General features: G+C 31.9%; 1 protein-coding gene across 2 annotated transcripts in view; it reads right to left on the reverse strand.

Moving 5' to 3' along the window:
- The window catches only part of LOC118183482 (uncharacterized), a 111,046-nt gene that overhangs the window by 86,424 nt on the left and 8,661 nt on the right, over nucleotides 1–15,961 (reverse strand). For both annotated transcript variants that reach the window (XM_035353054.2, XM_085816156.1), the window contains one exon: nucleotides 2,661–2,729. In XM_035353054.2, the coding sequence (XP_035208945.2) occupies nucleotides 2,661–2,723 (63 nt within the window). In that variant the 5' untranslated portion in view covers nucleotides 2,724–2,729. The remainder of the gene's footprint in view (nucleotides 1–2,660; nucleotides 2,730–15,961) is intronic.

The following is a 15,961-nucleotide window of genomic DNA, read 5'->3' on the forward strand; positions in this document are numbered from 1 at the left end:
TTTAATGTTCTTAGTAATTTGAAGTAGTAATTATTGATTGTGTTCTCTCATAGAGATGTGCCATCGATATGGGCAAGGTCGTGGAATGCAGAATGGCATCAAGGCCTTAGAGGTGTCTATGATAATTTTATTATGTACCAATAACCATAACCAACTGGTGGTGGAACTGTACTACCCTTCTTCCTCTAAGGGCCGTAGATAAGCACACCATTCGCCATTCGGTCAAAAGTTTTCAAGTTTAAGCTTGCAAAATTTTGGGTTTATTTAAATGATTTCAAAGTCGGTATAAGTTTAGTCGGTATGTTGTGAGCAGATGAGCTGTATCAGTGTACTAAATATATGTATTCGTAAGTTCTGATTTTTTAATACAGAGATCTTGAAAAACAATTAAAAAATTAAGTAAGTGATTAAGTGAATTCAGCTTTGTATAATAATAATTATAATAATGCTTTATTTAACTTTAAAAACCTTACATAGTTCTAAGTATACATTCAGTTTGCTTAATTTCCATAAATACTTAATGAAATTTGGCATTACAGTAATTACAAGATTTTAAATTTTCTCTAATAATTTTTTCATATAACACAAATTGTGTTTCCTAATTTTCAGTGATTTTATTTACATGGCCAGAAAAGAAAGAAAAGAAATTGTCTAGGGAAGATTTATAAAAGAGCAATTTAAAAGTCATAAACTGTTTTCAGTAGCTCACACATTTTTAAGACAGTACTTCTACTGATAACAGTGCCTTTCCATTTCTATCAACATCAAAATTAGAACAGCAAGCCAATGAGGATCGAATAGATTCAGGTTCTGATACATTTCAGTCAGTACCATCATTTCCGAGTGAGCAAGATAAACCATCTGAAGATGCATGTTCACTCTTCTCTGATGATTCAGGTCCTTGGCCAAGCCCATTATCTCCAACCCAGGTGTAAGAAGTAGTTGAAAAAGGTCTTATGTATTACCAAAATAAAAGTACAGGTATGTATACTAAAGGCAAAAGTGGACTAAATTTTCTGATATATATTTCCCTTGAATTTTGTCAAATGGTGAAAAGGTCCAGTGAGATTGGTTACCATGTTCTATTAAAAAAAAAATGTAGTTTTCTGTTTTTATTGTAAAATATTCAACGACATTAATAATCCACTGACCTTTAAAAATACTAAATTAAGTAACCAAGATGGTTTCAACGACTGGCATCACTTAAGCAAATATTTGAAAATTCATGAAAACAATAAATCTCATTTACAAAATTTACGTTTCTGATCAGATTTACTAGAAAGTTTAAACACTCAATCACAGATTATGAGATGCAAAATTTATTAAAAGTAAAACAAAACACTAGTGCAGTATCACTGAAAGAATATACAATTCAATTTCTGGCTGAACAAAATGTAGCTTTTAAAGGTCCTAGTAACAATAGTAACTTCCTAGTAATGATAGCAAAATTTAACAGAATTAAATCTATATATATTAATAGACCTCAAAAAGATGTGCCACATTTGTCACAGACAAAATTCAAAACGAAACGATTCAATTAATAAGTGATAATATAAGAAATAATATTTTTCTACATTACTTGATTGAACTCCTGACTAATACTAATTTCTGTAGCTACAGCCGAGAGATCATTTTCTAAATTAAAATTATTTAAGAATTACTTGCAATCTAGAATGGGACAGGAGTGGTTAGAAAATCTTGCTACCATTTCTACAGAGTCTGGCTTTTTAAATATTGAAAATTTTATTAACAAATTTGCCAAAAGTAAAGCTAGAAAAGTCCAACTTTTATAAGATATTTCCATTGTTTTCCATCATGTGTAGCCATTTTAAAACATGGGCAATCTAAATATATTTTATTTGATCTTTCATTTTTTAATAATTTGGAACAATGTTTCATAACTTTAGCAGTATTTTTTGTTTTGTTACTGTTGTTTCATTCTGCAATAAAAATTTTAATAATATTTTTTTGTATGTGTATACCTATTGCTTGTCTCAAAAATACATACCAGTACTAAGTCTAAAGAGCTTCTCATAAATTTCAACATCAAACTGTAGGGGAGTGAGTGGTAATTTTGGTTCAATACATATAAGGTAAAGGAAAGGTGACTATCAGTATTTAGCATCACGGAGCTGAAGATAATTGGTATGCTCCTGCTTTCTCATACTGAGAACAACAGATGCACAAGTCAAGTTTTTTTGTGTGTACTGTAAAGGTGTTTTTGGAAAAATTAATTTTATGAAGCTTTCGTGGGTTCTACGTACAGTCGATCTATCTCAAACCTGTATGCATATAACATTATTATTATTAAATTTTGTTATTAAAAATGAAGCACTAAACCATAAAAAATTGCAGTTATTTTTGAGACTAGGATTGTAGCACAATGCATAATAAGTTTACCTTCCCTTTATGCACTTGCTACGCTTTTCAGTATCTGCGAAAGGGAAGCCAAACACATGTCAAGACCCAATAATTGTAACTACAAATAAATATGTTGCCATCTATAAACTATCCTTATAACTAGAAATTGTTTACAACTAAAAACAAAAAATATAGAGTTTCTCTTTAACAGGTGAAAAAAAGCGTGGCAGGTGCACATGGGAAAAATCCCATAATAATAGTAACAATAATAATAATAGTTAATAACAAAAGATACAAACAGGAATTTTCTTTTTCTTTTCCGAGTCATGTTCTTGAGCAATTTCTGTAACTGCATCTGCCATTGATATCTATATAAGAATTTAAATTTATGTATTAAAAAGGATATAGAGGAATAACTCTTCAGTATGAAAGTTTATTACCAATTAAGAAAATATTTATAAAAATAAATATTATTTTTACAAATTATCATAATTCTTTGCTTTAATTGATTTAAATATTTTAATCATTTTATATTATTTAGATTGAAAGAATAATAAAGAAGTATAATGATATAGCAGAAGCACACAACACATAATATGCTGTATTTACATATAATATGTAGTATCTACATTGAAAGCCACTGTTCTAAATTACTACGCAAAGCAGGGTTGAACAGTCATTTTATTAGGAGGGCATATTTCAGAAATTTGGGAGTTCACCACATTTGGACAGAAATGTGGAAGGCATTATGGAACAGTTACAATAACAATAAAAATAAATAATAATAATAATATATATATAATTATATCAAAATAGAGTAAATTTATAAGGATTATAAAAATTGTAATGCTCTAAGATTTTGTTTTCTTAGCGTGAAAACAGTTATTAAAAAAATGTTCCCATCCAAGCATGGATTGTTGTTTCTGTATAAATGAAAAAAGTTTAGATACACAACAATCAGCTGAAATGAAATTACTTTTTAATACTAGTCATGGCAAAAGCAATGTTACTTGTACCTTCTGTTATCTTTTAATCTGATGAGAAGACATACCTAGTTGCAACTGAAAATACAAAATCATGAAATGTAAGGTTATGTATGAACAGAGGTTACACACCATGGCTTAACAGAGTATATGAGGATAAAAAGGGCAGAGTAGTTCATTGTATGCAGAATCAAATGCTTCTAACAGTAAAAAATTAAAATCATTTAATCATATACAGTCAAAAGTCGTTGATTCGGACACCCATAATTCGGAATGATCTATAATCCGGACTTCAAAACTAAAAACGTTCTGCGCATGCGCCGCGTTGACACATGCGCATAGGCGTTTACGCGTGCGCGTAAGACCTTTCACGACTGCGCACGCAAGTGCAGAATACGTTTTCGCGTGCGCGTTTTATGTATAATAGACGTATAAGCTATAATTATCTATTTCAGTTAATGTTGATGATTGGCGTTGTTCCTTAATTTTCGAATTGGATCCGGCTTATTATTTTTTGCAGACTGTAAGAGCAATTTTATAAAAGTAAGCTTAAACTTTCGATTATATCAAATAGAATTTCCGATATATATTTGTTAATATGTAAAGGATCTAAAGCGAAAGTATGTTTTGAAATCCGAAATCTGTTTATCAATTTCACGCTGCTCGGCGGCGGGCGCGTAATGAATTGGAAGTTGATCTGTCAGCACTATCCTTATCTTCAGCGCAGATGTTTTTATTTTATTTGGCTTATAATTCCTTACCAAATGTAGTATTTCATCTCGATATGCTCCGTCTTTGATATGATTTAAAACAAGTTCCTCGTCATTATAATTCGCTTCCGATAGCGAAGAAAAGTGACAGAGGTTATTGAAAACGAAAAAATTTCGATTGACAAATTAGTCGGTGTTCTTGACACAGCAATTATAGGACTTGAACAGCGGAACTTTGTAACTGAACAAGAAATTATGTCTGTTTAATAGAATTAAAGAGAAAGTATTATCACATGAAACGAAGCAAAACTTAAAACAACTTACATTGAAAGAAATGTTTAATAAAGTAAACAAATAAATATTAAGCTTTTTCTTTTTGCAAATTTTGATACCCTTTAGATCATAATTGTTCTTTATTTCATAAATTACGGTTTCATATTTTTAATTTTAGAATTTCTGCATGCCATCTTACGAGATTTAAACTGATGATCTATAATCCGGAAAAATCGATAATCCGAAATCGAAGTCCCGACGAGTTCGGATTAACGACTTTTGACTGTATTACATAGATATCACTAAGATACAATTTTTTTTTTAAAGTTTAATTGCATGATTTGAGTGTACACTCAACAACTTCCTTATTTCCAGATTTTTAATCTTGTGAAAGTATTCATTTACAACACAGAAACTGGTCACATTTTTATACATGTCTCCAACCAGTGGTGGTTAAGACATGTATAATGTGAATATGAGGCAGTTTCCTTCAAAAGGATCTCCATAAAGACATCCCTTCTCTTAGGCAGATAGCCCTTGTTTACTTTACCATATCCAGAAAATCTAACCGAACATCTATATATGCTTTTTGAAAAATAATATTTCAGTACAGGAAAGTCACAATTTTATTTCACATCCTTCTTAGCAATTTCTTGATATATTGCAGAGTGGTCACAAAAAACTTTGAATATAAACTTTGAATACAAAAAATTTGGACATCAGGAGTGAACTGGGATAATATCCTTCCATCAGAAATAAAGAAAAACTGGATTCACTGGCAAGACGAGTTAAAGGCACTTGAGGACTTTTCTTTTCTAAGAAAATATTTTGGTAACTGTCAAAAACCTAAATTAATCTCCATGTGTTCTCTGACCCTAGCCCAAAAGCATATGGCACGGTAAGATATTTTAGATACCTTGATTCAAAAAATAACACTTGCATCAGTTTCATCACTATAAAGGGTTGCATTGCTCCACTCAAGACTATGACTCTTTCGTGTTTGGAATTGATGGCTGCTTTAGTAGCTGCCAAATGGTCTAAGTACTTGACAAATTTATTTCCTGAATTATGGCACCAAACATTTCTTTGAAGTGATACCAAATAGCTATCAACTGGATAAAAGGGATGTACCACAAATTGGAAACCCTTTGTGTCAAACAGAGTTTCTGAGATTCAGTCACTCACTGATCCTGAAATGTGATTTCTCTGTATTGGGAAAGAAAACTCTGCAATTTGTTATCTCACAGAAAAAGTGCCTTTAATCTTGTGAGGAGTCCCCCTTAGTCATAGGCACCAGCTAGCTTTCTCGAACTGAAAGTGTTTGACCAATGAACCAACAGAGAGATATAAATGAGGAGAGCATTTGGAAAAAGAAAAGGGAGCAATTGTCTCCTCAAGTTTCGGTTCAAGACATAGAAACTACAACGTTATTGGATTTAACTCGATTCAGCAGGCTGTTAAAAGTATGTTGAATTACAGCTTATGTTATGTGGTTTATAAACAACATCAAACAAAATTCAGAGGTCCATTAAGTTCTGTCGAGATTTCGAAAGATGAACTCTACTGGGTGAAAGTTACACAGAGAAAGCACTCTGTGAAAGAGATTCTGTACCTTTCAAGTGGAAAGCTCCTAGGTAAGAGATCTACAATTTACTCAACAAACTCAATTCAATTAACATATACATGGGATATACATGGTCTTCTGTATTTAAAAGGCAGAATTCATGATCTTGATTTTGGAGAAAAATATCTGTGGCTATTACCTTATAAAGATAGATGTAGTGAGTTAATGATCTTAGAGTCTCATACTAAACTGCTTCATGCTGGTGTTGAAGTTACTTTAGCCCAAATTACAGCAAACTTTTGGATCATAAAAAGACACGAATTTGTTAAATCCATGTTGAATAAGTACTTTTTATGCAAGTTGTATAAGGTGAGTGCCAGTAAAGAAATTGCTTCTGTAATACCAGATCATGTTCTGCAATTACCTTAATTTTCTGTGACAAGACTTAATTATGCTGGCCCTTTCTTCAAAAAAGGCAGAAAGGATAAACTTTATCTACTCTCATTTACTTGTACTACTTGCACAAGCTTTACATTTAGAATTTGCCTTTTCTATGATCACAGAGAAGCTTATGCTTGGATTCCGTAGATTTATTTCTCATCACGAACTATGCTCAATTACATACTTGGACAATGCCAAGACATTCAAATGTGCTGATCTCGAGCTGCAAAAAATCTGGAATTGTATTTAGCATCTATCTGTACAAAAACTTTTTTCGTCCCATGATATAAAATGGAAATTTATTATTGAAAAAGGAACATGGTGAGGAGTGTTCTGGAGCAGGCATTTTAGAATGATTAAAACTTGTTTAACCTCTTCGCCGTCTATAACGCGTCTAGCGCATTCAAGTGAAACTTCTGCAGGGCAGTGGTAATGTGCTTCAAGTGTTCTTCTGTATTTTAAAACGCTTTTTAAATGTTTACTTGTTTGAGTTTTTATTTTTGTTTGTTCTAAAACCTCCCATACCTGCCAACCTCTAAAGATAAAAATTCAGAAGATTTCTCCAAAATTCAGAACACGAAGAATTAATATCATGCTTTGATATTAAAAAAATAACAATTTATACAAATAGAAAAAAAAAATTGTACTTACATTAGTAAATCTTAATTAAGTAGTAACTAAAAAATTTATTAGGAAACATAAAACAAGAACTTAATGTTACACAAAAAAATTATTGCAATGAATTTAGAGTGCATTTTTTGGCTTTAGCCAAAAATTCTTTGGAAAATTTCCTGTCATAACAATTAGTTTCCTCATAACATTTAGCAATTAAAATGTTTTCTAGAGTTTTTGGTGAAATTGAAGAACGAAACATAGTTTTGTTTTTCTTCACAACACTGAAGACTCTCTCGCACTCAGCATTACTGTGTAGAATTACGAGAATAGCACATAAAACTCTTCCTAGTCTATCATATTTTGGTGTTCCATCAGCTCTTTTTATTCTTTTTAAGGTACCAACGAGGACATCAAGTCTATCTTCTCCAGAACTGGCAAAGTCTTCAAACTGTGTAGCAGAAAATTGGTTCTGTAGTTCATCTAAAGCATCATTATGGCATTCATTTTCTTTAATTGTTAACAAAAATGGAAATTTATTAATAAAAAAAACGAATCTTTTCAAAAGATGAATTTTCAATTTGTTTCAAATTTGCCACTTCATTTAAAAGAACTTCATTTTGCAAAGGAAACTTCCTTACAATGTAATCACAGGCTGAGGAAAAGTAGTTTCTAACACATTGAAAAAATTCTTTTTTCTCATGATCTTTCAAAGAATTTACAAGTTCCCTGGTTTGATTTCCAATTATAAGATCATTGTCATCCTTTTGATTTGCCAAACTATTATAGGCAACATGAATCAACACACTGTTTTTCATAACGGACGGCTTTACAAACTTAGTATGAAGTTCTTTCAAAAGATCATTAAGAATTCGGATAAGCAGGGGAGATTTTGGCGAAGCTGATTGTAGAAGGGTATTTACACTTTCAAAAATCTTAATGGTACTTAACACAAAACTACAATATGCTTTGTTCAAATCCGAAGAAAGAAGATAGAAAATCCATTCCTCCGGCTAATAGAAGACTGTTTTTTTTTTTTTTTTTTTTTTTTTGAAAAAAATAATCTGGCGCCCACAAAGAAAAGAGTGGGAGAAACCGCAGGTTACTGGATTTGAAGTAGTCGGTAGTTGGCGGTAAAACACGATGCAATTGGCGAAAATCGCTGAATTGGCGAAAAATTCTAAAATTTCGACAAAAATCACTAAAAACACTTGAAAAAGGAAAAAAATAGTAAAAAATAGATTACCATCGTAAAATCGTAAAGACAAACGCATTTTCGTAAAAATTACGCAGAATTCGTAAAAGTTGGCAGGTATGACCTCCTAAAGGGCAGCACTAATCAGGCATTCTTTTTCTAATTGAACTTGCCCCAGGTTTTATGAATATTCATGCCATTTTGCATAAGATGCAAGACAGTGGAAGATGGCTTCAACGTCTACTCAGCAGAAAAAGAGAAAAAATGAGGTTGTGAAGTGGAAAGACATGAAGGATATATGTTTGATGAGTACAGTCCATAATAACTCGATGATTGATATAGAAACACGGAAAAGAACTATAAAAAGACCAATAATTGTAAAAGATTACAACAACAAAATAGGAGGAGTGGACCACCTGGATTAGATGCTGTCAAATTATCCTGCTGTGAAAAATAAGCAGAGGTATATGGCTGTATTTAATGCATATATTTTGTACAAGAAAGGTAGGAGCAATAGATAACTTGTCTTTCAGACTTAATCTTGTTAACAAAATCACTGATAAATATTACAAGCTAACAACAAATGCACAGAAGGAGTGTCATTTGAGTAGCTGTGATGTATCACGTCTTACCGAAAGGCACTTTATAGACCACATTCCACCTACTGCAAATGAGAAAGAATCAAGATGTTACATTTGTTGTAGAAAAACATTTTTAGGAAAAAGGTGTGCAAAGAAACGTGATACTATTGCAAAGAATGTGATTTAGGACTATGTATTGCCCCATGTTTCAGAGTCTAACATACTGTGAAAAATTTATAAAGAAATGGACTTGACTATTTAAGAAAAATGTTAGTACAATTTGAATATATTTTTAAAAATAATAATCATGTTTCATTTCCTTATAATTTTACTTAATATTAATTTTCATTCATCCACTGAAAATGGATGGAAAGTGATATCTCTACAGAGAAAACAACACTACACATGGCGAAAAACAGAGAGCCTCTGGAAAGAAATTTTCATGGACAGGAGAGGACAGCGAAAGGGTTAAGAAAAATAGCTGAGCAATTCTAGTTTCTCTAATGAGCTAGAAACAGTTTTCATTGAAATTGAAGCCATAATTAATTGAAGGTCTATATCATACATCCATGCTGATGCTCCAGAGCCCTCACCACTAATTCTTGCTCATTTCCTAATTGTTAAATATTTACTTTCTCTTCAGTTACAAGAATATCCAAAGAAGACCAGACTGGTTCTGCACATTCCTTTCATATATCAAAAGATATTAACACCAACAGACATTGTTAAATCATTGGTGGAAGCATTACTGGGTTTCTTTAAGGTACACGAATTTATGTCCACCTACTAAAGTGCCTGGTCAATTTATAGTTGATGATGATGTCCTTGTACATGATAATCACTTCTCTAAAAATATGTGGATAATAGGTATGATAATAGAAACTAATCCTGGCAAAGATGGTCAGGTTTGCTCCCGTCTCAAAAGAATTCAAATAGGTAACTTAAAGAGACTTGTGCAATTGCTGTACAACCTTGAAGTGTATAATTATTGGTGAAATGCAAATGAGTAATAATTTGATTTGTCATTTACCAATTATCTTTGTTGATTGTTGTTAAATGTGATTTTTAGGTTGTACGATTCTTGTGAATTTTGATTTTAGTATTATGGATTCACTGTGAAGTTGTGTTTCATATTTAATAACTAACTTTATGTTTAAAAACATTAAATGTGCTTAAACATTACTTGATTGTTATTTACAATTTGAAATGCTGTTTAAAACTTTCACTGTTTTAGTAATATTCATTTATTATGTATTCAGTTTGTGTGAATTTAAAGAGTTCACAGTAGGGAAGTGTTGAAAACAGAGAAAGTACATGGTGCTGTTGTGCAGCAGAATGAATATAAACAAGAAAATTATAGTTCAGAAATTGGCAGGCAAACGTTATATAATGTAGGAATGAGAAGGGAACCGCATATTGGTTCAGTATGGAATATATTTTTGAGAAGGTTGTTCCACCTAATAATAGTTCAAACGTAAATATGTATATACCAGGTGGGCAAAATAAAACTGGCTCAAAAGATATTTACAAGATTTATGCAGAACTGTCCTTTTTTGATGATCTATTACAGAAAATGCTGGAAATGGCTGCTGTTGACGTCAATGCAGTGCTGTGCTTGATTTATCAAACAGTGAGACACGTATAGCAGCTCTGCTTCAGGGATAGTAGCAATAGTGTTTTCAATGTTTTGTTGTAGCTCTTCCAGTGTCTGAAGACATTTCAGTACACCTGACCCTTCATCTGCTCCTCAAGTGAAAAGTCACATGGGAAGAGATCAGGCAATTGAAGTGGCCAGATTACAGTGCCTTTGCTGATCGTCCTTTCCTCCTTAAATACTTCAGGCACTCATGACAAGGTGGTCACGGCAGTTTGTGATGTTGATCCGTCCTGCTGTAAATATACCTACAGTCGTTCATCCACAAATGCATTAAATTAATTCTGGAAATAGGAGTCAGCATTAACAGCTTGGTGAAAGAATTGTGTTATGATGCAGAACCCAGACATTGTGCACCAAATGACAACCTTGAGATCAGGCTCTTCAAAATACTGATGGGGATTTTTCTGATGCACAATAGTGCATATTATGTAAGTTCATGTACCATAATAGGCTGAACCAGGCCTTATCTGAAGAAATGAAAAACTGAGGATCCAAAAAGCTTCATTCCACTTCACTCAGAAAACAATGGCAGAACTAAAAACACCCATGTTTGTCTGGGGGCTTTAACTCATACACAACTAAATTTGTAAAGGATACAGATGCAGGTCCCTTTTGATAATATTTTGACACAATATTATCTTAATCCTTACTTGCACAGATAAACGGCTTTGTGATGCACAGATAAACGGACTTCGTTCCAGGCTTTTCTTCACTCGATCAATGTTTTCTGCTGTTCAAACTTTTTGGATAGTTACGCTTTCTTCCCCTATAGAGCTCCTTTCCTGCCAGTTTGCCACTAAGTCTTGCACTGAAAACTTTGTGGTAGGTTTGGCCAAAATACTTCCATTCTTAAACTCTTGCACAAAAAGTTCCAAGTTTTCCATGAACTGTGCTTTGCATAACACTTGACAATGAACATGTGCTGTTTCATTATGATCACCACTTTCTGTTGCATTTAACTGGTCACTAAACATGTCTGTATATCCATTCACTCAATGACACAGCAAAGAACTCAGGACAAATGCACGAGATGAGCATGTGCAAACATGTGACAGCAACCCATAGTTACATCAACATCACCAGTGGCCATTTCAAGCAAGTTCTGTAAAGGGACATTTTCCTGTTAATGAAAAAGAATACATATTGCATCAGGATTCTAATTTTATCATGCTGGTTTTATTTTGACCACGCTGTATAATAATAGAATAAATGTTGAAGACGCTGTATTTACTGCATGGGCTGCCAACTTGATGTTGCAGTATCTTAAACATGATGCTACACATGGACAGAAAGAAGTTTGGAATATGGTTTGTCATATTATTGGATACAATAACTACTCAACAGCAAATTAAAGTTGTAATATGAATTTCGGTACAATTTTTCTCAAGTCTGATTCGTTAAATTAAATTTATACATACGGCATAACACAACATGGCAGTGTCACAGACATCTTGAAGTGTCTGAACATACTTTTTTAGAATGATTTCATGCAATATTTTCTTCCACTGTGCTAGTGAAGAGATGTTCTAAACAATTACCTTCAATTGACTACAGTGTATTTTTGAAGTGATAATATCACTATGTGATCATTTGATCAAACGTCTGACCAAATATCTTATAAACTATGAATCATTGTCACTAAAGATAAAAAATTAATGCACACAAATATTTTCCACTTCATTCATTTTCACAAATGCTTAAGTTACAATAAACCATGTGTGGCCACAACACGGCTCAGAAGCAGTGCGTAGGTCTTGCAGCTGAGCAGTAAGGCTTTTATGCAAATAAAATGTATGAAATAAATTTAAAAAATAAAATAAATAATAATAAAAAAAGTGTGAAAGGTTTCAGGTTTTAAATTACAAAGCTTTTTTTTTTTAAAAAAAAAAAACTTTTGTGTGTTATGCTTTATTTACTAAATATCATGTTCTTTGCACTCAAACCATAAAATTCAGTTCAACAGCAACATCGCAAAATAATTTTAAAATGAGCATATCTTTAGAATACAGAGTCTGGAGCACTGGAGATAAAAAAAATTTTTCGTACAGTGTTGCCATTGTTTGCTTTGAAGTCATCTAGTTTTTTAATAAAAAATTTGTTGAAGTGTTACAAAATATGAAATTGATAATAAAACAAATTTCAAATTTGAATTAGGGCTTCTACATGCCCATATTCCATGGAAGATTACATTATTCAAATGTTGATGGCTCTACGTATCGTTGTTTTACCACAATATGAGATACATACATACATTCATGCAGATTCTTCATTATTAAATTTCTTTAAATATAATACAGGGTGATAATATTTTGTGGCAACAATTTGAAAAAAGTGATTCATCGCTTATAGTTTTCAATACAAAATTAATAGTCCTTCAGAACAAATTGCCCCTTTGGACTAATAACTAAAACTACTGAATGTCCGAAAGAAAGTGGGGCAAATTGTCATTGAATGACTGTTTAGAATCAAACATTTCTTTCCATTTGAAATCTATTTCCTTACTTTTAAAATGATGTAAATATTCACTTATGGGTTTGGGAAAATCTCATTGGGGCTCTCGAATCTTCCCAAATTCCAACATGCAACTCTTAATGACATGAAGTTCGGCCACCGCTGCAATATACACTAAAGAGGTGGCGTAAAAAAAGGAATTTTTTTGATCAAAAATGGAGTTTGTTATAGCAGTCTAATTACGAAATAGTGTGTGCAATGTTATCCAGCTGAATAAATAGGAAGTCTACCTACTACAATCTATTTAAAAGTCTGCAAAATTGTGAGAAAAGAAACAGAATTAATTATATTTAATTGTTATGTTTGCAGATGATGCTAAGCGGATTGCTTTTAAGAGATTGCCACATGCTTCCATCTTGAGGAATATATTTTAAATCTCTTCACGTACTTTTTAACGTGATGGCCACTGTGTTTCACAATTTAATTTATAAATTTGACACAAAAGGGGAGTATTTTTTTTTCCTTTAAACTTTTGAGTAGCTCCTCCTGTAAGTGGTTGATTTTTTTTTTCTTTCATTTCAGTGAATTTTATATATAACATTTCATATCTATCTATAATGTAAATATAAATAACATATAACTTAGGGCACATATAGTATAAACACTTCTGGGAAAGTAAATCTTAAATTCCCAAACTTTAAGGAGTTATAATATCAGCAAGATTTTATTTTTATGAAGTGTATGTTATTGAATACTAAAAAAGTTTACTCTATATTCAATAGTTTATAGATATTATTGGGAAGTAAGTTCTTACATAACAGTGTACGTACATAAATTACAAGAGCTTTGCATTTAATTGAATGTTACCATATAATTTCACACTTCATGGAAACTTATAAATTTTGCATAAAAATTAAATTGTTAGGGTAATAAATTTATATACTATCAATAATGTGAAAGCAAAGAAAGGAGGGGAAAGAAAGATTAATTATAACGGCAAAATACTCAAGGACTATCTAATGAGGAAGAGAGGGAAGAATCACCTTCATGGAGAAAGTTACAACTAGTTTTCATGCTACGTATGGGCAAAATACGTGGTGGTGATGCCTGGTGATGCTCTCTATATATTCAATCACTGAAAATCAAAGGTGGATCAAAATACATAATGGTCTTATCTACTCAATCACTGGTGGTTTTGAAATGCATGACTAAAGGAAAAAGAAAAGACTAGATGTACATCATGAAGGTCACCTTTGAACAACTAATAAGTATGGGTTACAGAATTCTAATAAAATAAAATGAAAACTAGTTATACTCGGTAAAACCAATACGCATAAATCCATTAATAAGTAATTGTGCCCAATTTGTCAAATCGATTACAAACTCTACATTTTTTTATTTAAAAAAAAAAAAAAAAAAAACTTAACATTTTGGAATATTTGAATTTCAAATAAACTATTACTTATCACAAAAAAAAAAAAAAAAAAAAAAAAAAAAAAAAAAAAAAAAAACTATATGGATATACAAAAGAAGATACAGTCAAAAGTCGTTAATTCGGACACCCATAATTCGGAATGATCTATAATTCGGACATCAAAACTAAAAACTTTCTGCGCATGCGCCGCGTTGACACATGCGCAGAGGCGTTCACGCGTGCGCGGAAGACCTTTTACGACTGCGCATATGAGTGTGCGCAAGTGCAGGATACGTTTTCGCGCGCGCATTTTATGTATAATGGACGTATAAGCTAAATAATTATCTATTTCAGTTAATGCTGATGATTACGTTGTTCCTTAATTTTCGAATTACATCCGGCTTATTATTTTTTGCAGACTGTAAGAGCAATTTTATAAAAGTAAGCTTAAACTTTCGATTATATCAAATAGAATTTCCGATATATATTTGTTAATATGTAAAGGATCTAAAGCGAAAGTATGTTTTGAAATCCGAAATCTGTTTATCAATTTCACGCTGCTCGGCGGCGGGCGCGTAATGAATTGGAAGTTGATTTGTCAGCACTATCCTTATCTTCAGCGCAGATGTTTTTATTTTATTTGGCTTATAATTCCTTACCAAATGCAGTATTTCATCTCGATATGCTTCGTCTTTGATATGATTTAAAACAAGTTCCTCGTCATTATAATTCGCTTCCGATAGCGAAGAAAAGTGACAGAGGTTATTGAAAACAAAAAAAATTTCGATTGACAAATTAGTCGGTATTCTTGACACAGCAATTATAGGACTTGAACGGCGGAACTTTGTAACTGAACAAGAAATTCTGTCTGTTTATAGAATTAAAGAGAATGTATTATCACATAAAAAACGAAACAACTTACATTGAAAGAAATGTTTAATAAAGTAAACAAATAAATATTAAGCTTTTTCTTTTTGCAAATTTTGATACCCTTTAGATCATAATTGTTCTTTATTTCATAAATTACGGTTTCATATTTTTAATTTTATAATTTCTGCATGCCATCTTACGAGATTTAAACTGATGATCTATAATCCGGAAAAATCGATAATCCGGAATCGCCGAAGTCCCGACGAGTCCGGATTAACGACTTTTGACTGTACTAACCTACATCTCTTGATACTCCTAAATATGCATACAGCTCTTCTCTTTCTTACTTCATAGGTTCTATCATTACATATTTAAGTCAAATCATACTTAAGGTTTTATAACTATTTATAGCTGCATTCCCAAGGAAAAAAATTAAATCGTAGGAAAATATGTGAGGAAAATTTTTTCACTCAATTGCAGTGCTAACTGCTACTGTAAATTGTCTTTTCTAATTATTTCAGTAAATCTGCCACTTACACTTATGTGACCACATGTCCCGATTTTGGCGGGACAGTCCCGCATTTTGGAGGATTATTCCATGTCTCACTGATTTTTTAAAATGTCCCACTTTTAGAAAACATCTGCATATTTTATTTTAAATGTTCTGTAAAAATATATAACCTTTTATTTATTAATTATTATAGTGAATATAAAGAAATAATAAAAAAAAAAACACATAAAATGCATTCAGAGTAAACTAAATTAGGCGATATAATGAGTTAGATTTACTCAATGGTGTTCAATCATTGTCATTATGTCTTGTCAAGGAATATGTATTGTTAATGGAGG

Source organism: Stegodyphus dumicola, chromosome 4 (assembly GCF_044657685.1).
Source record: "Stegodyphus dumicola isolate Sdum_Otavi_A_Nest chromosome 4, ASM4465768v1".
Lineage (NCBI taxonomy): Eukaryota > Metazoa > Arthropoda > Arachnida > Araneae > Eresidae > Stegodyphus > Stegodyphus dumicola.